General features: G+C 41.8%; 1 protein-coding gene across 2 annotated transcripts in view; it reads right to left on the bottom strand.

The window, feature by feature from the left end:
* The window catches only part of RALA (RAS like proto-oncogene A), a 70603-nt gene that overhangs the window by 8160 nt on the left and 38741 nt on the right, over nt 1–23702 (bottom strand). For both annotated transcript variants that reach the window (XM_062178981.1, XM_062178980.1), the window contains 3 exons: nt 17479–17631; nt 15888–16096; nt 7658–7832 (listed from right to left, as the gene is read on the bottom strand). In XM_062178981.1, coding sequence (XP_062034965.1) covers nt 7658–7832; nt 15888–16096; nt 17479–17592 — 498 coding nt within the window. In that variant the 5' untranslated portion in view covers nt 17593–17631. The remainder of the gene's footprint in view (nt 1–7657; nt 7833–15887; nt 16097–17478; nt 17632–23702) is intronic.

Raw genomic sequence — 23702 nt, 5'->3', positions numbered from 1 at the left:
ATTGAAATTAACACTTCAATATGCAATGACTTTGAACATCTCTTGTCTCAACTGTTGAGGAAGATTTTTTTTTCCATACAATTTGCTGAACTCTTTACTCTGTATAGAGTTAATCATATGACTTTATACAAAGTCAATTGAAAATAGATCTTAGTAAAAAAATAAGAATGGGAATAGGAGATGGAAGAGGAAGAGGGGTGGGAGTGTGGGTAGGGAGGATATGGTGGGAAGAATCGCTATATTCCTAAAGTTGTATTTGTAAAAAGCATGAAGTCTGTATTCCTTCAATAAAAGGTTTCTGGGGAGAAAAAAATGAAAGAAGTGCTACCAAGTGATGATATCTTTAGTGATAAAACTCAACTGATTATTACACTGAAGGATGCTATAATCAATAAATGCACTTTATTAATAGTAACTTAATATAATTCATACTTAATAAAAATTATATTCAATAACTTTTCTAAAAATGGAGCTGAGGAAGAAAGCAGGTACTTTATCATACTGATATCAGATATGAGAAAAGAACTTTGTTACATCAGATTTGAGAATGTATCAATTTTTGGTTGATGTCTGGTTATTAGCAAATAATAAGAAATATTACCATAGTAACTAAAAAATCACTAGTATGAAAATTCAAAAGTTAAATTTTAGGAGGGCTTGGAAGGATACAGACTCATATTATACATAGACATTATGAATATGTAGAGTAGGATAAATCAATGAATCTTAGGGTCCACACATTTTTTTTAAAAAGACATTTTATTTATCTGAAAGAGTTACAGAGAAAGGTAGAGATATGTAGAGAAAGAGGTCTTCCATCTGCTGGTCCACTCCCCAAATGGCTCCAGTGGTTGGAGATGAGCCAATCTGAAGCCAGGAGCCAGGAGCTTCTTTTGGGTTTCCCATGTGGGTGCAGAGGCCCAAACTCTTGGACCATCCTCTGCTGCTTTCCCAGGAGTATAAGGAGGGAGTAGGATTGGAAGTGAAGCAGCCAGGACTTGAACTGGTACCCATATGGGATGCCACTGTTGCAGGCCAGGGCTTTAACTCACTGCACCACAGCACCAGCCTCCCACATTTCTACATTCTGGCTTTCACTACAGAATAAATAATAAATGTATGTGAACAAATGAATGTATATAAAGAACAATTTGCCTTTCTTAAGATGCTTATAATTCATGAATGGCAACTTTATCTGAAAAAGGCAAGGTGAGAACAGTATACCTGTAAAGTTACCTGGGGGGGGTGGGGGGAGGATATCTGTTTGCCTGCATTTGCAAAAAAGAAAAAATGGGGAACAGAGTTGTGGCATAGTGGGTTAAGCTATCACCTACAAGGCTGGCATGCCACATCAGAGTGCTGGTTTGAGTACAGGCTGTTCCTGTACTCCATTCTGATCCAGTTCCGATCCAGTTCCTTGCTAATGCCCCTGGGAAAGCAGCTGATGATGGCCCAAGTGCTTGAGCCCCCACTGCCCATGTGGGAGATCTAGATGGAGTTTCAGCTTCCTGGCTTCATCCTTGTCCAGCTCCTGTCATTTGGAGTGAACTAGCAGGTGGATACCCCCCACCTCTCTCTCTCACATCACCTGTCTCTCTGTGTCATTCTGCCTTTCAAACAAACAAAATACATCTTTAAAAGAAAAAGGAACATTGAAATTATAAACCAAACAATAATAACCACTTTTATTTTCAATTTTAGGAGGAAAGGTAAAGGGTAGAGGGAATAGTGGGACATCTCTGAATAGACCTTGTCACATAATTTCTACTTTGGAAACAAATATTTTACACATTCAAGTAAAATAAAGTAACCAATAAAAATTGAAAATTGAATTAAAACAAGTAAGACTAACTATATGCCAAGTTGGAGACAAACTAATGCAGAGGAAAGAATTATTCCAAGGGTTTTTATAACAGCATATGGAATGGCTATCTCAGAATAGATGCTAAAGATAAAAATAAAAACAAAACTCCAACAAATAAAAAACAAAAAAATCCAAATCTTAAACTTTACTTTATAGCTTATTTGTCAGTGACAGTGATAATGCTCTTTTGGAATTATTTTATATATACTGCAGGATAATGCTAATAAATCGTTTTGTCAACATAGAGGAACCAAGATTTTCAGTGTAAAAGATACACGGAACCAGGGTTCCTCAGATGAATGGTTGATCCTTGGTCTGGAACAAGAATATAAAATTTAAATCAGAGACCAGAAAGCCATCAGAGACTACTGGGCTGAATCAAATACACAAAATGGCATGGATGGTTAAAGACAGGAAACACAGCATTAAATAGACACAAAAGAAAGCAACAGATTGAAACACAATGGCATCAAATCCATGCCTGCTGTACCCCTACTTCCCCAGATGGATTTTGGGAGGGTTCTGTTCAAGCTTACAGGGGACTAGCTGGTGCAGGACCTCTCTGTGCTAACTTGATGTAATTATTAGAGCACTCCCAAGCAGTGCTTTCTCATGCAGGTAGAGCACTACGAGAAGGATATTATCAGCAGGCTTAATTTCTAATTTTAGGTGAGCCTCTGCAATAAGCTTCCAAAATTCTATTAGAAAACAACAAGGTCATTTTAACTAGCAACACAGTGGGAAACTTTGCAAGTCTCCATCAACTCATTTAATGAATTAGAGCTAAAGGAAGTCCTGTTTCAGCTGCCAAGTGGAAGGAAATGAGTAACTAAGGCCAGGAATAAAGAACTGGTTTTGATGAACTCACACAAATGATAATCCCCAAAGCACAGGTTTCTTCCAACATCTTTTAACTCTTCCAAATCACATCTCTCCTCCCTCCCTTTCTCTTTTCTCAATTTAGGGCAATCCAGTATGTTCAAAATTTGACTTTTATAATTTTAGGTAAGAGATCTCAGGAAATCCCTCCTCTTCTCACATGAATTAAAATTTAACAAGATAACATGGGGCCAGTGCTGTGGCACGGTAGGAAAAGTGCCTACCCACTGTGCCAGGATCCCATATGGGTGCTGTTTCGAGTCCCAGCTGCTCCACTTCTGATCCAGCTCCCTGCTAACCAGCCTGGGAAAGCAGTGGAAAGATGGCCCAAGTCCTTGGGCCCCTGCACCCACATGAGAGACTGGATAAAGCTCCTGGCTTCGGTCTGGTCCAGCCCTGGCCACTATGGCCATTTAGGGAATGAACCAGCGGATACAAGATCCTCCCTCTGTTGCACGCTCTCTCCCCCCACCCCTTCTCCGTGTAACTCTGCCTTTCAAATAAATAAATAAATCTAAAAAAAAAAAAAAAAAGGTGAGAAACAAACCTACATACAGCCTTATAAGTCTGAGCCTAGAATACTTACAGTTAAAAAAAAAAAACCCTATATTATAAAGTAAGTTATCAGAAATGACTAACACCTCTTTAAAAAAGAACAGCCATTATCTCAAATCTAAATCCTCGCCATTACTTAGATTCCTTCATTATGAGTACTTAGCAACTTCTAGTTCATCATATAACCTAACAGGTTTTCAAATGGATTATGATCTACTACAAAAACCAACATAATAAGAAGGTAAGATATTATCGGCGGCACTTGGCGTAGTAGGTAAAGCCACCACCTGCAGTACCAGCATCCCATATGGGATGGTTTGAGTCCTGGCTGCTCTACTTCTGACCCAGCTCTCTGCTATGGCCAGGGAAAGCAGCAGAAGAAGGCCCAAGCCCTTGGACCCCTGCACCCATGTGGGAAGCTCCTGGCTTTGGATCAGTGCAGCTCTGGCCATTGTGGCCAACTGGGGAGTGAACCAGTGGATGGAAGACCTCTCTCTCTCTCTCTCTGTGTGTGTGTGTAACTCTAACTTTCAAATAAATAAATAAATCTTTAAAATAAAAATAAAAAAAGAAGCAGCTCCTGGCTTCGGACTGGCTCAGTTTCAGCCATTGTGGCCATTTTGGGGGTGAGCTAGCGGATGGAAGACCTCTCTCTCCCCCTCTCTGCCTCTGCCTTTGCCTCTAACTCTGCCTTTCAAATAAATAAATATTTTTTTAGAAAAATATATTACAAGAAATAAAAATAAAGTTATTGGGGGCTGGAGCTGTAGCACAACAGGTAAAGTTGCCACCTATGACAACAGCATCCTATGTGGGTGAAGGTTTGAGTCCCGGCGCTCCACTTCAAATGGCCTGGGGAAAGCAGCAGAAGATGGCCCAAGTGCTTGGGCCCCTGCCACCCACATGGGAGAACTGGATATTTAGCTGGCTCAGCCCTGGCCATTATGGCCATGTGGGTAGTAAATACTGAATTATTTCCTTAGCAAAACAACTCCCCCCCCCCCAACACACACTCCCAAATACAACCTGATTCTGGAAATTCTAGAGTCGTTGCAAGGTACTCTAGCCACTGAAGTGCTTTATGGTGTGGCAACTCTGCAGGATGTAGCAGTACATGAAACAGTAGTTTTCAATATGAATTTATAAGTAGCCTTGTTTAATACAATTAATTCAGTTTTGGGGAAATGACCACAAGTTGAAGACCCTGTCTTCTAAAACTGGCCACAGCAATACTTCCTAGGTGCTTTTCCAGTATCTCTTCATGCTTTAGCAGGAGGCAGAGTCTATCCCCTCCCTCCTGAATCCATGTGGGACTTTGTGACTGCCTCGGTCAATACCATCAGGCTGAAATAATGCTGCTAACTTTGGAGGCCAGGTCAGAAGAGGAAGGACAGGGGGCCGGTGGTGTGGCACAGCAGGCTGAGCCTCTGCCTGCGGCACCAGCATCCCAGACAGGTACCAGTTCATGTCCCGACAGCTTCTCTTTCAATCCAGGTCTCTTCTTGTGGCCTAGGAGAGTGGTGGAGGATGGTCCAAGTGCTTGGGCCCCTGCACCCACGTGGGAGATTTGGAGGGGGTTCCTGGATCCTGGCTTTGAATCGGCCCAGCTCCAGCCATTGCAGCCATCTGGAGAGTGAACCAGCAGATGGAAGACCTTTCTCTCTGTTTCTCCCTCTCTCTATCTGTAACTCTACTTCCCAAATAAATAAATCTTTCAAAATAAGAAAAAGAAAAGGAGGGATGGTTTCACCAGTTCTTAGTCTCTTGTCACACTTGCCTTTGGAATGCTGCCACTATGCTATGAGCAAGCCTAAACTAGCACACGAGGAAAAGCCACATGGAGGAGCCTACATGGATAGGAACTGAGGCATCCCTGGACAACAGCCAGCATCAGCCGGCTGAGCCAGACATGTGTGAACAAGCCTGCAGAACCTAAGTTTAGATACTTCCAAGTGCTCAGGCGTGAAGCCTTTCAGCTGAGGCATCGGACAGTGTGCAGCAGAGACAAGCCCTCTCTCTCCACTGTGTCCTGGCCAAATTCTTGGCGAGGACAAGAATCTGTAAGCAGAATAAATGTCTATTTTTCCCAGAAAGTTGTTTGGATGTATTTTGTTGCAGCCACAGTAACAGAAACAGCCCATACTTTTCCTTCTCTTCTAAAAAAAAAAAAAAAAAAAATCGATGCATGCACATGATGAGAAGTTCCAATACAGAAATCCAAAAGACTATTTAAGATCTCCACATATGGGCCCCACCACAGCTTAAACCAGTTCATTATTGAACACTTGCATATTTCTAGTCTTTTGTTTCTACAAATACTGCTTCAATGAGGACCACCAAATTATGCATTCATCTGTATGATTTTTTTCTGTGTAATACATTTTAACAACCTGAACTGTCATGTCCTAATTTTGAGATCACCAAATTGTCCTCCCACCAGCATATTAGAAGCTCCTGTTTTTCTGTACTTTTGTCAATGGTATATTAACAGCCTCTGCTTTTATCCATGTGCCAGGTTAAAAAAAAAAAAAAAAAGTATGCCATTTCATTTAAAAATGCTATTTCCCTTTTTATGAGACTGAACCTTTTTTCCAATTTAAAAGCCATTTACATCTCCCTCTGTGACATGCCTGCTCCTATCTGGCAACTGTGTTGCTGGTCGTCTTCCTACTGTCCTGTAAGAGCTCTGGAAATGCATACCAGCATATTCCCCAGGGCCTCTGATACCAGCAGATGACCAGCTTTACTCCTTGGACTGTTAATCTTTGACTCTCTTCTCCATTCATTCTACAACCTGCTCCAGACATCAATTAAGAGGAAACTATATACATGCAATGATAATGTTCAATGTTGCCTTTTAAAACCCCTAACATACTGAATTTTAAAATATATTTTCATTAAAAACTATTTGATCTAACCTTGGAGAAAACTAGTACAGTATACTGAATAGAAATCTTTCAGTACTCATTTTGAGAGCTAGTTTCGAGGTTCCAGCAGGGGAGTGAAGCTACTCGTATACCCTTGACAGAGGACCCATCCTCCTCTCGCGGGTAAGGTCGTCCTCTTCGACCGAGCATGCAGCTTCAGGAGGGACGCACATGGAGCGGTGAGGGAGGAAGGGGACACCTGCCTAGCCAGCCACATCAGCCGAATAAACCCTGGTGATCAGTGGGGTGACAGATGTCGCAGCCAGATCACCCTCACATCCTCAGTACTCATTTTGTACAGATACCTTGGACCGAGAGGAATCTGACCATGTGATTAAAAAAAAATTAATCAATTATGACACAATGCCTACCTTAGGACCAACAGCAAAAGAACAGGAAAAAAAAAAAAAAAACAAACAACCCTCTCTTTTGAAAACCAGACACTTCTGGATCAGGGATTTATAGGGACAAGATCAGTCCACTAAAACTATGGCCAGCTAGGGCAGTATGGTCTACTGCTTTACCATCTGTATCATCTGGGACCTGGCTAGGAATGTAAATTCTCCGGTCTCATTCCAGACCAAATGAATCAACTCTCAGGGTAAGGCTTAAGGATGTGTTCATCAACCTTTACAGGCAATCTTTTGCACATCAGTGTCTGAGAGGCATAACTCTAGGGCCACAGTCTGTGAGGTCTGGAGAGGTCCCCGCTGGAAGCCATGACGCCCTTGCACTGCCTCAAGCCAGTGGCCTCTCTCTACTGGAGGCCACTTTTGGCAGCAGCATGACCTACTTTTGAGAGCTGCCTCAGTGCCCAGTGAGGATGCTCCACACTGGGAAGGACCACTGAGCAAAGTGGGAAGGAAGGCAGGCAGGCAGAGGATTTCCCTTTCCAACCAGAGATATACAAAGACTGAGGGTGCAGGTTGCCATGGTAATAACAGATTTCAAAATCCTATTATCTGGGGGCTTCTTTACCTTGGGAGGCACCTTCACTTTTGACAACTTAAACGGGGCTGGGCAGGCATCATTCAGAGATGAGGACATTCAGTGCTGGCTTCTTAAGGCTTTAGACAATTTTTCCTAAATTACCCAGCCCCATTAGAATGAGAAAAAAAAAAAAAAAAAAAAAGGCAGAGATTCAGGTCAGGAATGCCGTCAGTGTTTAAAAAAAAAAAAAAAAAAAAAAGGAGGAAAAAAAAAGAAAATTTAGCTGCAGTGTCTCATGTTCTGATGGCTCTTGGGAAACTATAGACAGGGTGAAGTAAGAAATTCCTCACATGCTGTACTTGAGCTTCCTGGGATGATAAAAAGTAACATGTATTAAATCTCTGCTTGAAAGTCTCAGGGATTCTCCAGACAAAATGGGGCCAAGGTACAGCAAAGCAACCTATTTATAATATGATGTAGTGGTGCAGGGAGTCACATTTACCTTGTCAACATTAGCCCGCGTTTTAGCAGATGTTTCCACGTAGTTAACATTCCACTGGTCCGCTCGGTTCTTTGCCTCTTCTACGGAAACCTGCCTTTTATCTTCTAAATCTGATTTGTTACCAACCAGCAGAAATGGAACATTCTCATCTTCTTTTACTCTTAGGATCTGCTCCCTGGATAAGAAAATAACAAATATTAACATTACCCCTAAATGTTAAAATAACAGTATCTGCAATCAGCATGTATTTATAATTCCATGTTCCTATACAGTAACAACAAGCTCATTATACAGTAGAAAATAATCAATGCTTATTCCATATTCCAACAACAATCTTTCCTTTTTTAAAGATTCATTTGATTTATTTGAAAGGCAGAGAGAGAGAGAGGGAGAAGGGAAGAGAGAGAGAGAGGGATTTTTTCTCTGCTGGATCACTCCCTACATGGCCACAACGGCCAGGGCTGTGCCAGGCTGAATCCAGGAGCCTGGAGCTTTTTCTGGGTCTCCTACATGGGTACCAGAGGGCCAAATACTTGGGCCGTTATTCTCTACTTTCCCTGGGGCTCTGATAGGGGAACCTGGCATCCGAAGCCATGACTTAATCTGCTGTGCCAAGTGCTGGCCCCACCTACCAACAATCATCTGAACTACATATTCAGTTCACTAGTAAAGGAAAAACACACCAAACAGGAGGACATCAACTTGGCAGTACAAGCCCAAATTCAAAATGTAAAGTCCTTTTTTTAAACTAAATTTTTATTTTAGGAAGACTTTAGTTATAGAGAAAAGCTGTGAAGACAGTACAGTTTCCATATATCCTACCCCTGGTTTCTTCTACTGTTACCACCTTAAGTTAGTGGGGGACATGTATCACAATTAATGAACCAACATGGACATATTAAAGGAAATAAAATCCCAACTTCAGCCAGACATTTGTGCTTATTCCCCAGCATCCTTTTTCTGTCCAGGATCCCACCCAGGACCCCGCATGACATTCTCTTTCTTTTGGATGACCGTGATAGTTTTGAGTAGTGCCAGCGAGGTAATCTGTAGAATGCCTATCAAGTTATACTTATCTGATGTTTTTCTCATTAAACTGGGGATCTGGGCTTAGGGCAGATCAGAGGTGGAATGCCAAAAAGCCTCTCATATACAAGAAACCACTGCAAGGCAGCTCTAAAGCACAGATTTTCTTGACTGGGAGATAAGCTGTACAATGAAAATGTCACCGAGTTTAAAGTAGCATGACTCGGCTCTTCCTTGTCATGTGACTCTGAGCAAAGCACTTCTATGCCTCAGTTTCCTCAGCTATAAAATGTGGCTAACAATAGCCCTTTCGTTAGACGGCTGCTATGTGGATTAAATGCAAAGTGCTGGTAACTGTGCATGGCATATTGCAAATATTCAATAAATGTCAGCTGTGCTTGCAGTTATCTACTGGTACAAGATGTATTCTTATAAAAACCAACAGACAAAAGGAAATATGGAAGACGAGGCTTACTCTCTTGTTACCTTCTCACTCTCATTATCTGACAGAGGCCTCTCTTGAAATACTGAGATGTTGAAACTATGGAAAACTAAGTATTTTAGGCTAAATTTAGGCTAAGAAAATAAGATTATTACATTTGACTTTTGCAAGAATCTTATAGTGACGTTTGAGGGACTGAGTAACATCTTCATACAGCTTATTTTCATGTTATTTTGTGTTTTTAAACAGTTTTGTGAATACCACTACCCCTCCTCCACTATCAATAACATTTTACTAACTGTTCACCACGTGCCAAGCAATACTAAGTGCTTTATATACATTAACTCATTTACTCCTCATCCAAAACCTATGAAGTTAGTATTACTACTACTACTACTACTACTACTGCTACTACTACTACTTCTACTACTACTACTACTACTACTACTTCTACTACTACTACTACTACTACTACTATGTATTACTATTCTTCTTTCACAGATGAGGAAACTGCTCAGAGTCACAAGCCAGAAACTGAATCTCCGAAATCGAATTTGAGAGTACGCATTCAGCTTCTGCACTGGACACCAAAGCAGCGCCCCATAACCAATACCTAAAGGAACAAATTCTGGCTGAGGGGGTTCATTCCAACAGTTGTGCATCAGGAGAGCTGCCTAACTCCTAACTCTGACATGGAACTAACACCATGGTGCCTGGCATTATGGTGAGTCTCCTGATGGTCTACCACACTTGTCCTTCATGGCAAAGTAACAAACTGGTTGAGGGGAATGTCTTTATTGTATGTGAGAGGGATTTAAACAGTAAAGTAGTGATCGTATAAAGTCAGTTTTATCTTTCTGAAAAAATGTTTTAAATCAGTTATTTCAATTGAGGGGTAGAACTGATACTAACAAAATAATGTATGGCATTAAATACCTTGGCATAGAATAATCAGGATTTTTTTTAAAACACCCTAAATAAAAATGCTTAGTCATTTTTTTTAAAGTTACCTATTTGTGAAATAGGTAACATAATATATTCCATTTATTTCCTTAAAGATTTATTTATTTGAAAGGCAGAATTACAGAGAGGAGCCATGTTTCATTTGCTGGTTCACTCCTGAAATGCCCACAATGGCCAGGACTGAGCCAGGCCGAAGCCAGGAACCAGGAGGTTTTCTGGGTCTCCCATGTGGGAGGCAGGGGCCCAAGCACTTGGGGAGCCATCTTCCACTGTTTTCCCAAGCACATTAGCAGGAGCAGAAGTGGAGCAACCAGGACTCAAACCAGAGCCCATATGGGATGCTGGCCTGTATGGGGTGCTGGCATTGCAGGGTCAGCTTAACCTGCTAAGCTGCAATGCTGGCTCTGATATATCCATTTTAAAAAGACAGGATGTGGGGACCAGCATTGTAGTAGAGCAGGTTAAGCTGCTACCATCTCCTATGGATGGTGATTTGTGTCCTGGCTGCTCTACTTCTGATCCAGAAGACACCATTTGTGTCCTGCCTGGGAAAGCAGCAGCAGATGGCTCAAGTGCTTAGGTACCTGCCACCCACATAGCAGATCCAGATGGAGTTCTTGGCTCCTGACTTTGGCTTGGCCCAGCCCTGGCCATTGTGGCCACTGTGGCCATTTGGGGAGTGAACCGGTGGATGGAAGATTTCTCTTTCCTTCTCTTTTTTTTTTTTTTTTTTTTGGACAGGCAGAGTGCACAGTGAGAGAGAGAGAAAGGTCTTTTTCCATTGGTTCACCTCCCAATGGCCACTGCGGCCGGCGTGCTGCACTGATCCAAAGCCAGGAGCCAGGTGCTTCTCCTGGTTCTTTCCTTCTTTCTCTAACTCTGCTTTTCAAATAAATAAATAAATCTTAAAAAAAAAAATGGGATGTGGTGTTCATGTGGTTTTATAAAACAATCACCATTAGTTTAACGATATGATAGCCAGTGCAATATCACTATTAAATGCAAGAACTCAGTGGTAGATCTCCTGGATTTTAACTCTGCCATTCCTAACTGCACAGTCTGGGGTAAATCAATCCTCCTGTGTTTTAGGATTTATAAATGTGGGTAATACTTTTTAAAAAATATCAAACTTTAAAAAAATCACAAATTGTAAGTAAGCATTTTTAATGCAATATCAAGAAAAACTGCTTCCAGTTATTAACTATAAGATGCCATGCCAGTAAATTACAGCCCTGATTTTGAGAGATGGTAAAATGTAAAATACAAGAGTGGGCATTTGGTGCTGTGGTTAAGATGCCACTCAGGATGTCTGGACCTCATATTTGAGTGCCTGGGTTTGCATCCCAAGCTCATGTCCCAGCTTCACCTGATTCCAGTTTCATATCAATACACACCCTGAGAGCCAGCAGGTGATGACTCAAGTAGCTGGGTCCCTGCCACCCACACAGAAGACCTGGACTGAGTTTCCAGCTCTTAGATTCAGAGAGACCAAGCCCTAGCTGTTGTGGGTATTGGGGGGTGAACCAGTAAATGGGATATCACTCTCTCTCTGCCTTTTAAATAAAAATTGTTTTAAAGTGTAAAATCTGCACATCTTAGAGTCTACAAAATACAGTAATGTGTACCTCATGTGGTTACTTGATACATGAATTTGTGTTAAATTCTTCAAATAGTGTTTGGCACATGGTTAAGTGCTGTATGAGACTAGGTAATAATATTACTATTACTTCAGTCTCCTGGTTTTTAATTGTATAGCAAATATTCTAACAGAATGAATGCCTGAAAGGAAGTTTTCTGGGCCTGAGTTCTGAGTTCTTCTAACATGAATGGACTATGAACCACACAGAAAGTTCTCTCTATCCTTGGCTGGTTTGTAGTTAACCATCCTTTTAGAAAGTAAAAGCTAAAAAGCATGAAATCTAGGTATTACACACTAAACTGTTCAAAACACAATGTTATATTGTTTTCTACCACTGAATGATTTCTTGCAAAAAGGCTGTCAACACTTAACCACTGTTGCTATTTAATTTATGATGTATTTGTTATCATGGTGCCTCCCCTGCCAGGTAAGTATAATTTATGATGTATTTGTAGAGAGGATTTTGGCCAATCAATCTTTTTTCTAGTAACAATAAATTTGCTGTGGCTTTTTTTTTTTTTTTTTTTTTTTTGACAGGCAGAGTGGACAGTGAGAGAGAGACAGAGAGAAAGGTCTTCCTTTGCCGTTGGTTCACCCTCCAATGGATGCCGTGGCCGGTGCACTGTGGCCGCTGCACCGCACTGATCCGAAGCCAGGAGCCAGGTGCTTCTCCTGGTCTCCCATGGGGTGCAGGGCCCAAGGACTTGGGCCATCCACTGCACTCCCGGGCCACAGCAGAGAGCTGGCCTGGAAGAGGGGCAACCGGGACAGAATCCAGCGCCCCGACCCGGACTAGAACCTGGTGTGCCGGTGCCGCAAGGCGCAGCAGGAGGAGGATTAGCCTAGTGAGCTGCGGCACTGGCCCTTTTTTTTGTTTTTTAAGATCTGTTTATTTGAAAGTCAGAGCTGCAGAGCAGAGGGAGAGACAGAGAACTTCCATTTGGTGGTTCATTCCCCAGGTGGTCGCAACAGACAGGGCAGGGCCCTGCCAAAGCCAGAGCCAGGAACTTCTGGGTCTCCCATGTGGGTGGCAGGGGCTCAAGCACTTGGGCCATCTTCTGCTGCCATTTTCCCAGGCCATTAGCAGGGAGGTGGATCAGAAGTAGAGCAGCTAGGGCTCAAAGCGGCACCCATATGGAATGCTGGTGTGGTAGGTGGCAGCTTTACCTGCTATGCTGCAACGCTGGGCCCTGTTATGACTTTCTTAACGAGTTTCCTTCACAACCAAGAGCCTGAACTAAGATGTTAAGGACAACTGACTTACCATCCAACATCACTAACTACCAGGAAGGACAGACTGACTCAAATGTTTGTGACTCTAGCACTTCTGGTTGCATACTATTTATTAATTAATTTCTTAATAAGTACCTACTAAGCTACCGAGTCAGCCATTGTAGGAAGAGCAACATTGAAATTACAGTGTGGTTGATGCTATCAGAAACATGGCCTTGGAAAACCTGGACTTAACGAGTCAAGAGGTGAGAAGAGCTTTAGACTTAATAGACTGGTTTTATTAGCTACTTGCCTGGATATAGAGAAAGGTAATTCCATGCCTATTATCTGCATACACATTTTACTTTATGTTATATTCCCTTTAAATACACTGAGAGGCTGCTATACAATTTTAGAATAGGAAAGTCCCTTTATAATCTTCATTTTTGACATAAGGAAAGTAAGTATCAAAAAGCTAAGAGTTTTCAAATTGAATTAGATGTTTACTAAATGTTATTTGCAATTAAATGTTAAATGCTAGCAACTGTGCCAAATATGGGTCCTAACAATTCTAAAATGGGTTATAAATGAAGTTTTTCACCTTATCAGGAAAAACACCTGAAGATCAAGCTTGAGTGTTAAGTGTGGTACTGAAACTGCTGTTAAGTACATCATTTATACAGATGAGGAAGCAATGGATTCTGTCCTGGTGACAGAGAGAACCAGGAAGGCTAAAGGCTGCGGGGGGTGGGAGGAGGCCAGCATTAAGGTTATCCTTGTGGGTATCCATGTGGAGAGTCTACTGTAACCATTCAGACCTTCTCAAAAATGCTGATGAGTCACTAGGGCTATTTTTATTTATGGGAAGGGCAACTCATTGTAGGTACACCAGAATAGTAATGAATCATCCTTACTTTCTCTAACAGCAATAGCCTAAGTCTCTCTTTTGGTATAAAAATACCTCATTCCCTTGAGATACCACTTTGGCTTTGGTAACTATGGTGACAAAATTTATTCCATTACCTAGGACGGGCCTGCTAAGCAGTAATGTATTTGTTGAATGAATAAGAAGGTATTGGCATTTATATAACTTTCAACACATCTCCCAGGATTCCAAGTTACTAGGAACTGCCACCCTTTGCACTTTATCATATATGGAATTCCTTCCTTATAGATACCAGCAGCCTTAATTTTACGAATCAATCTATATTTCAAAGTTTCTCAATGACAAAAAAATTTTTTAAAATTTTCTTAAAAGGCCGGTGCCGTGGCTCAACAGGCTAATCCTCTGCCTTGCGGTGCCGGCACACCAGGTTCTAGTCCCGGTTGGGGTGCTGGATTCTATCCCGGTTGCCCCTCTTCCAGGCCAGCTCTCTGCTATGGCCCCAGAAGGCAGTGGAGGATGGCCCAAGTCCTTGGGCCCTGCACCCACATGGGAGACCAGGAGAAGCACCTGGCTCCAAGCTTTGGATCAGCGCGATGCGCCGGCCGCAGTGGCCATTGGAGGGTGAACCAACGGCAAAAAGGAAGACCTTTCTCTCTATCTCTCTCTCTCTCTCACTATCCACTCTATCAAAAAAAAAAAAAATTTTTTTTTCTTAAAAATTTATTATTTATTTGAAAGTCAGAGTTACAGAGAGCGGGAGAGACAGAGAGAAATCTTCCATTCACTGGTTTACTCCCCAGATGGCCACAATGGCTGAGGTTGGGCCAGGCTAAAGCCAGGAGCCAGGAATTTCATCTGGGTCTCCCATGTGGGTGCAAGGGACCAAGCACTATGGCCATCTTCCACTGCTTTTCCCAGGCACATCAGCAGGGAGCTGGATAGAAAGTGGAGCAGCTGGGACTTGAACTGGTACCCACATGGGCTGCCAGAGTTGCTGGCGGTGGCCTTACCTGCTATGCCACAGCACCGGCTCCATGACATGCCTTTTTGCAAAGAATGTTTGTTCTCTTAGAATCCTTGGAGCTCTTAAGGACTTTCAAGAGTACAAAAAAGGAATGTTCAATATAAGCCCTAGTTTTTTGCTCAACCACTTGAAATGCCTTCTTTCCTCGTCTGTGAAATCCTTTTCCTCAGGCTCATCTGTTCATAAAGATTTCCTAGCTCCTTTCCGTTCCTGGATCCTCTGTCATGATCATTGCCCATGTTTTTTGACTTTGTCATTAACTTGCTCTTGAACACATGCCTTATATATTTGACAAGGTTGTGGCAATTTTGAAAACTGAGAATATATGACATGCTTCTTTTGTGCCCTCAATATCCAAAGCAGACACTCAACACAGAAATAAAAGTCCGCAAGTAAAGATCATGTTTAGCTGACTCTGCGTATAGTACCTACAAGATCACTCAAGAACTTTATTTGCACTACATTTCTCTTAGATACAGAGCAAACTTCCTTCCCCAAAACCATAACCCCCTCCAAACTGGATGCCAGATTATGATTTAGTAAACAATAAGCAAGATATCCTGTATAACACAACCTAGTGTACCCGTCTACAACATTTTAGAAATGCAGTGCTGTCAGGGCAGTGTGCCTGCTGAGCACTACAGGGGTGTTGACAACTATGACTAACACAGAAAGACTAAAATCAGGGTCAGCTCCATTATGTGATCCAAGTATTAACTATGAAGGCAATAGCAGTATTTTGCTCTAAAAAGAAATATTTCACTAACAAGTAAAAGGACTTTGGGTAGGTCCTTGAGGCTGTCACAGACTCAGGCTCTAACACAGCTGGCCCTGGATTGGCTGTAAGATTATGCAAACTATCCTAAACATCTGTGTGTATATACCTGGTGGTTAGAGACATGGTGCATCAGTGAAGTAGTAAACACAATTAAGAGACTGAGTAAAAGACCAACCAGCAAGAAGCCCTCGGTGTCCACTTGTTCTGGGGAAGAAACGTGTGCAGTATGTCACAAGCAGCAACCTAATTCTCAAACACACCTGAAGTCGGCTGTGGCTGCAAAGGATTCCATTTCCGTAATAGAGAAGACACAGAGGAAACCCTCCCCGCTCCGGAAGTAGTTGTCTCTGATGGCAGCATAGTCCTCCTGCCCAGCTGTATCTAAGATGTCGATCTGTACTTCCTCCCCATCCAGCACTACTTTCTTCCGATAGCTGTCTGCTTTGGTGGGCTCATAGTCCTCCACAAACTACAAAAGAGGAAAAACACATCCATTTTCAACTGCTTTTTACTTCCCCAAACTCCTTATTTTGAAATAATTGGATTTATAAGAAGCTGACTAAATATAAATAGCACAAAGAGGTCCCATTTACACTTTACCCAATTCCCCCAGTGGTTAATATGACATTACTGGGCAGGCGGGTATGGTGGGAAGAATTACTGTGTTCCTAAAGTTGTAGTTACGAAATGCATGCAAATAAATAAATAAATAAATAAATCTTTAAAAAATACCAGATATAATAAAAAAAAGTGTGCATAGAAATGAAAATTAAAAATTAATAAAAAACATTAGTTTTCATTTTAGGCAATTTTTATGGCTTCTTCATTTGCAAAGACAGGGGGCTAAGTTAAATTCCCTCACTGCTCAAACCTTTTATCAGTCACCAACAAGTAGGACAACTGAATGATTTAAAGGATTTTGAGTATGTGTGAAAGAAATGCTGATGTGCAGGCCAATAAAAAGATATGCGGTGGGGAAAATCTGCAGGATTCTTTTTGTCAGAAGACAGGTTAGGCTTTGGAGATCACTTTTAGGCCAAGATAGGCAATCTCTCTGAGGTTCTGCTTTCTCATCTGTAAAGTGGTAAGACCATGCAGGAGTGTTATGAGGAATAAAAAACATATTTTTATATATTATAAAAAAATAAAAAAACCACAAAGTCTGGCCTTCTACTGGGAGGAGGAAGAATTAAGGATAAATGTGTACATTATATTACCAATGCCTAAATCATTAAGCCTTGTTAACAGTCCTCTAGGGAAAAATACATTGCTATATACAGGATATAGTATATATCCTATATGTATATGTATATGTATATATATACTCACATACAATATATGCAAATACAGGCTGAGACTTTAGCAAGTCTGATACAAAGACTTGCACACAAACCTGTAATCTACAAATTAAAAATTTTAGCAACACAACTATTACTTATTTAATGGTGAATACAGAGCCATGCCAAATATATAATAACTGAAATTTTCATTTAGATCACTAAAGAATGCTTTATATATGTTAATCTCAAGTTTCAATTAGATACTATATGTACCTATTCTAGAAATTCAAGGTGAGAATATTCAAACAGAAAAAATAAAAAAAACTCAAGTTAGATCACTCAAAAACTAGATACTGTTTTCAGTTTTGTTTTAAAAGCATGAGGTTTTCAAGGGTCTTGAGTTCTTGATTTGTTAAATCAAGTTATATACAGATGTTGGCTCTGAATTTAAAAATGGAAAACATTAGTAGTTTTCAAGGACTCAAGGAATCCATCCAAAATAGCACCAAAATTAAGCTAAAAAATATTGATAAGTCCAAACTTTGATATCCACTAGGAGACAAGCACTTACCTCATCATACATGAACTGCAGAGTCAGAGCAGACTTGCCCACGCCACCACTCCCCACCATGATGACTTTGTGTAAGGCCAAAGAATTCTGACCCTTGGGCTTATTTGCAGCCATCTTGTGTTGCAGAGTTTCCACCAAAGGACTAAGAAGAATCTAAGAAGGATGAAAGAAGAAATTACACTTAGAACATTCTTCTAGAAAAGACAAATGATGTCCTTAGGGTTCAAGCTATCAGGTTTCATTCTGCAGTGATTTTAAGCAGATGGCAAATGAAGTATGCTCACTTTGGGAAAGAACCACTTATCAGAAAATAGCAGAGCAATAAAACAAGCATAGGACTCAAGAGCATTTCTCTTGTAACGGTTGGTTTTCAGTAATGAGCTGTGACAAAAAAGGAAAATTTCTCAGGGCAACCACAGGCTGACTACAATGGGGTATCAGCTGCACTGGAATATATTCACAGAGATTATGAAAACAGGCTGATGGGTCACAATACTCCAAGAGCTGCCCCTGCCAAATTCAGTTAGAACAACTGATTAAAACAAGACTGCTACGCTGTGGTTAAGGATTTCATTAAAAGGCTTACTTACCATTTACTGTCTTCTAATAAAAGAAGAAATCTTATCCCAGCAACTTGGTAATAGAATTATAAATAGGATTCAACACTGTTTACCCCAACTACCTTCTTACTGGAAATCAGTGTTTCTTGAGGTGGACGGTCACTCTAACCCAAATACTGAGTCTACTGTACCCTTTCCTCAGAATATGCCTTTGTTTAACACACTTATGTGTTCAGCATGGAAAAGATCAGGGTTGCACAGGGCTTGTAGTGATGACTGGCAGTTGCTTCTGGCTAAGGTGTTAGGCCTTGGGAAAAAAGAATCTGTGGGGTCACAGCAAACGCTGATTGTGCGTGGGGTGTGAGCAGAAACTGTCATTAGAGGACCAGGCGGGTTGCCCCTTTCCTCCTTGGTATCTATGGCCTGTTTTGATCTCGTTGCAGTTCACACCTCCTCACCTGTCTGGGGAGCACCTCTCTCAGCTTGGCTGCATGGGGCCCAAACTGGTCTCTCTGTGGTCTTTAATCATTCTGCTATGCCTCTTGGCCTTTGTTATGCAGTTCCCTATGTTGGGCATATTCTTATTCTATCTGGCTAATTCCCCTTAGTTTGGGGGATAACAACATAAATGAGGTTCTCCCCTGCCCTGTGCTTTCAGCATCTGATACCTTTCCTAAATAATCCTTATAAAAATTTAAAATTGCCTCAGCGTGTAGTTGTTTAATATGGATTTTCTTTAGAATCCCAAGAGCAACCTGGGTGCAAGGGCCATGTACACAAGGTTATCTTATCGTCAACATGACTATCACTGCTAGGCATAATCAGCCGTTCAGTGTACGTGTGCTTAGTGAATGAATAAACAAATATTTGCAGCCTGACTAAACCTTGGAAGTGTGTCAGAAAAAATTAATGCGAAGTAGCTATTCTCGCTATAGTCAATCGCAAGTGGGGGAAAGCAGTTTGCTATGGGTCTTGGAGGTAGGTACTACTTCAAGGGCTAGGTACTACTTCAGACTCCACATGTGTATTTGCCCAATACAGAAGAGCAGTAAGCAAAAAATCCCTATGATCCCACTATCCATTTAATATATTACTACAGTTCCTTTGAGACTGTTTTCACTCCCCATTTAGCTCCTCTTTTGAGTACCAAGTACATGATCAGTAGATTCTGATTGCCTACCACTGCCCAAACACCGAAAATTATCATATTCTATGGATAACAAATTAAAAGTCTAAAGAACGCCAAGTCAAAGCCACTCTATGGAGTGTGTTGTTGCTGGTGATCCTAAATAAATCATGAAATAACATTTCTCACTATTACGATCTTTGTTTACTGGTATTACTTCACAGCTACGTAACAACTGTTTAATTTTTAACAGTAAGTACCACATAAGCTCCAGTTGTTACCACAGCAATGAATATTCTAAAAGGTGTACATGTGTCTTAAGGCAAAATATTTAACAGTTACACCAACCTGGTTAAAACACTTTTCCTTTCAGAACAAATTAAAATACAGTCTATGACTCAGAAACAGAAAAGCCACACATTCCCAAAGACATTTTTCTAAGGTACAGAAACTTCCTAATGACCATGTGCTGCACATTCCACACTTAAAAGGCTACCTGGGAAATCAAGTTCCCATCCAGGAAATACTCCTCAATGCCATTTAACAAATTTGCCACTGTAAACTCAACTCCCAAGCCCTGACCTGGTTACTTTTAATGTTAAATATACCAAAGTCCTTGCTTCCTTGGAATGAAAAGACAAACACATTTACAAATAGGGGGAAAAAAAATCCAGTAGTACCAAGTGCAATAAAAAAAAATACGGGAGAAATGGGATTAAGAGGGGGAGTAGGGCCACTTTCACCAGATGGTCAAGCATGACACCTCTGAAGTAGTATCTTGTCAAAAAATTTTATTTATTTGAAAGACAGATATCTAGACATGGACAGACATCTCCCACCCTCTGGTTCTCTCTCCAAATGCCTGTAACAGCTGGAGCTGAGCCAAGCTGAAGACAAGAGCCCAGAATTCAATCAGGGCCTCCCACATGACTTGTAGCGATCCAATTACTTGGGTCGTCACTGCTGCCTCTCAGGGTGGGCATTAGCAGAAAACTGGAATTGAGAGTGGAGTCAAGACTCAATCCCAGACAACCTGACATGGGATTTGAGCAACCCAAGCAGCACCTTAACCACTACACCAAATGCTCACCTCCGAAGAGGTAACATCTGAGCTGAGACCAGAACGTTAGGAAGGAACTAGACACCTCTGAGGGCACGACATTTGACACAGAGAAGAGGTGCAAAGACCCTAAAGGGGCGAGGGCTGGCAAGTTCTAGGGACCAGAAGGCCAGAGTGGAAGATGGCCCATAAGCAACAGGAAGTGGCACTAAGAGGCAGGTAGAGGACAAACCACAAAAAGCCTTGGAGGCCATGGCAAGGTGTCTGGATTTTATTGCACTTGAGAAGCATCCTGAGAGTTTTTAAGTAGAGTAGTGATATAATTTTGATGTATTTTTTTAAAGAAATTTTCCTGGCTAGTATGGCAAATAGATTTTTTTTTTTTAAATTTGACAGAGTTAGACAGTGAGAGAGACAGAGAGAAAGGTCTTCCCTCTGCTGGTTCACCCCACAAATGGCCACCACTGCTGGAACTATGCCGATCAGAAGCCAGGCGCCAGGTGCCCCCCCCCCAAGTCCCCCACGCGGGTGCAGGGGCCCAAGGACTTGGGCCATCCTCCAATGCATTCCCGGGCCACAGCAGAGAGCTGGACTGGAAGAAGAGCAACTGGGACTAGAACCCGGTGCCCACATGGGATGCCGGTGCTGCGGGTGGAGGATTAGCCAACTGAGCCATGGCGCCGGCCCCGCAAATGGACTTTCAATACAAGAGTTCAAAGTATAGGAGGTCATCCCAGTAGCCCATGCAAGAGAGGAGGGGCTCAGGGCCCAGCAGGAGCAGCAGGGACAGTAGTTCCACCACCACAACTGGCACTGGTATGATTTACACTGCTGACTGTACTGGGGACAATGGAAACATACATTCACTGACCACTCCCTAAGTGCTAGGCATTGTTTTGAGTGCATTACATACACTAACTAGGTTGTCACCATTTTCATTATATTAACAATGGTACAAGGAATGTACTTTTTAAACTTCAGTTAGGAATCTGGGTCATAAAAGTTGACTTGCTCAAGTCCTGGTTTTGAATCAGCCCAGTGGTCCACTTGGGGAGTAAAGCAGAAGATGGAAGCTCTTGCTCTCTGTAAACTTTGCCTTTCAACTAATAAATAAATCTTAAAACAAACAAACAAAAAACATACTTGGTTATGGGGCAGCAGCAAGTTTTCAGCCTCACTGTTTTTCTCTGCTTCATTCAGAAATCAAGTATGTATATCATGCTCCAGATGTTATTTATGAGCTCCCTGATTCTTTCTTTTTTTGTTTCCTTCCTCTTTCCTTCTATAGAAACACTGAGAGCCTACCTTATTATGTAAGACACTGTTCTAAATTCTGGGGATATGGAGTTGAACCCCAAAGTCCTAACATGTTTTATTAACAGGTACACACAATGCATTAGTTTTCATCAAAATTTAGTGGCTTATAACCAAAGGAATTTATTCTCTTATAATCCGGGATGCCAGAAGTCTAAACAGAGTCTTAAGTTAGGGACAAAGTGGAAGTGTTAGCAGGGCTGGCTCCCCTGGAGGCTCTAGCATTCTTTGGTGCCTGGCTGCATCATTACACTCCTTAAGGCCACGATGCCGTCTCTTCTACTGTAGTCAAACTTCCCCCACTTCCCTGCTACATGGACACTGTAACATATTTAGGGCCCACCCAGATAACAAAATCTCTCCATAGGAAAATCCTTAATTTAAACGAACCTGCAAATCCCTTTTTGCTACAGTCTCTAGAAGGGAAAGAGCCATGAGTAGATTCTCCCCTAGAGCCTCCAGGGGAGCCAGCCCTGCTAACACTTCCACTTTGTCCCTAACTTAAGACTCTGTTTAGACTTCTGGCATCCCAGATTGTAAGAGAATAAATTTCTTTGGTTATAAGCCACTAAATTTTGATGAAAACATTCAGAGATTCTGGTGATCAGGACATGGAAATTTTGTGAGCGATTTTTCAGCCTATCATATCCAAGCTAAACTCTAACCTCTCTATTTTAAACTTTAGGAACTTCTCTAACAAATCACCAGTCTAGTCTTCCAATAGTTTTTAAGGAATATCCTATCAACTTAAGAGACCACAAAGACTGGCATTCTGGCACGGTGTGTTAAGACACCACCTGTGATGCTGGCATCCACATGGGTGCCTGTTCAAGTCCCAGCTGCTCCACTTCCATTCCAACTCCCTGTTAATGCACCTGGGAAAACAGTGGAGGATGGCTTGAGTGCTTGGACCCCTGCCACCCACATAGGGAACCTGGATGGAGTTCTAAGTTCCTCACTTTGGTCTGGCCCAGCCCACACTGCTATGGCCATTTGGAGAATGAACTAGAAGATGGAACGTCTGTCTCACTCCCTGACTTTCAAATAAATGAATAAATCTTAAAAAAAAAATACCAAATACTCCCTTGTCTAGCAAAACAAAAACCACAATATTTTATTTCTAGAGTTCATAATTATCATTTTTAGACTTCCATAAAAAACAAACTCATTATTAGGCCTTAGCTCATTATGTAGGCTAATAGAATACTGCCTGGTCAAAAATGTAAGAGAATCCTTATTAATAAAGATATTAAATAAAGCAGTTGCTTTTCCTCCAACATGAATAGTACATTAAAAGCTTATGGTTGGGGCTGGTGCTGTGGCAAAGTGGGTAAAGCTGCCACCTGCAGTGCCGGCATCCCATATGGGCACCAGTTCGAGTCCAGGCTGCTCTTCTTCTGATCCAGCTCTCTGCTATGACCTGGGAAAGCAGTAGAAGATGGCCCAAGTCCTTGAGTCCCTGCACCTGTGTGGGAGACCCGGAAGAAACTCCTGGCTCCTGACTTTGGATCAGCACAGCTCCAGCCATTGCTGGCCAATTAAGGAGTGAATCAACGGATGGAAGATCCTCTCTCTCTGCCTCTCCTCTCTCTGTGTAACTCTTTCAAATAAATAAATAAATCTTTTTTAAAAATTAACTGAAAATGGGCCGGCGCCGTGGCTTAACAGGCTAATCCTCCACCTTGCGGCGCCAGCACACCGGGTTCTAGTCCCGGTCGGGGCGCCGGATTCTATCCCGGTTGCCCCTCTTCCAGGCCAGCTCTCTGCTATGGCCCGGGAAGGCAGTGGAGGATGGCCCAAGTCTTTGGGCCCTGCACCCGTATGGGAGACCAGGAGAAGCACCTGGCTCCTGGCTTTGGATCAGCGAGATGTGCTGGCCGCAGGGGCCATTGGAGGGTGAACCAACGGCAAAGGAAGACCTTTCTCTCTGTCTCTCTCTCACTATCCACTCTGCCTGTCAAAAAAAAAAAAAAATTAACTGAAAATGGATCTCTGTAAAAGAATGGGAAAGAAAAGGAAGGAAGAAGAAAGGGGGGAGTATGGGTGGGAAGGAGGCAGGGTGGGAAGAAGCATCATGTTCCCAAATCTGTATATATTAAATGTATGAAGTTGTATTCCTTAAACAAAATATCTAAGGTTCTAGAATGATATTTGATAAAATTTA

The sequence above is a fragment of the Lepus europaeus genome, chromosome 20 (genome assembly GCF_033115175.1).
Source record: "Lepus europaeus isolate LE1 chromosome 20, mLepTim1.pri, whole genome shotgun sequence".
In the NCBI taxonomy this organism is placed as follows: domain Eukaryota; kingdom Metazoa; phylum Chordata; class Mammalia; order Lagomorpha; family Leporidae; genus Lepus; species Lepus europaeus.
This window is presented reverse-complemented; position numbering and strand designations above follow the sequence as displayed.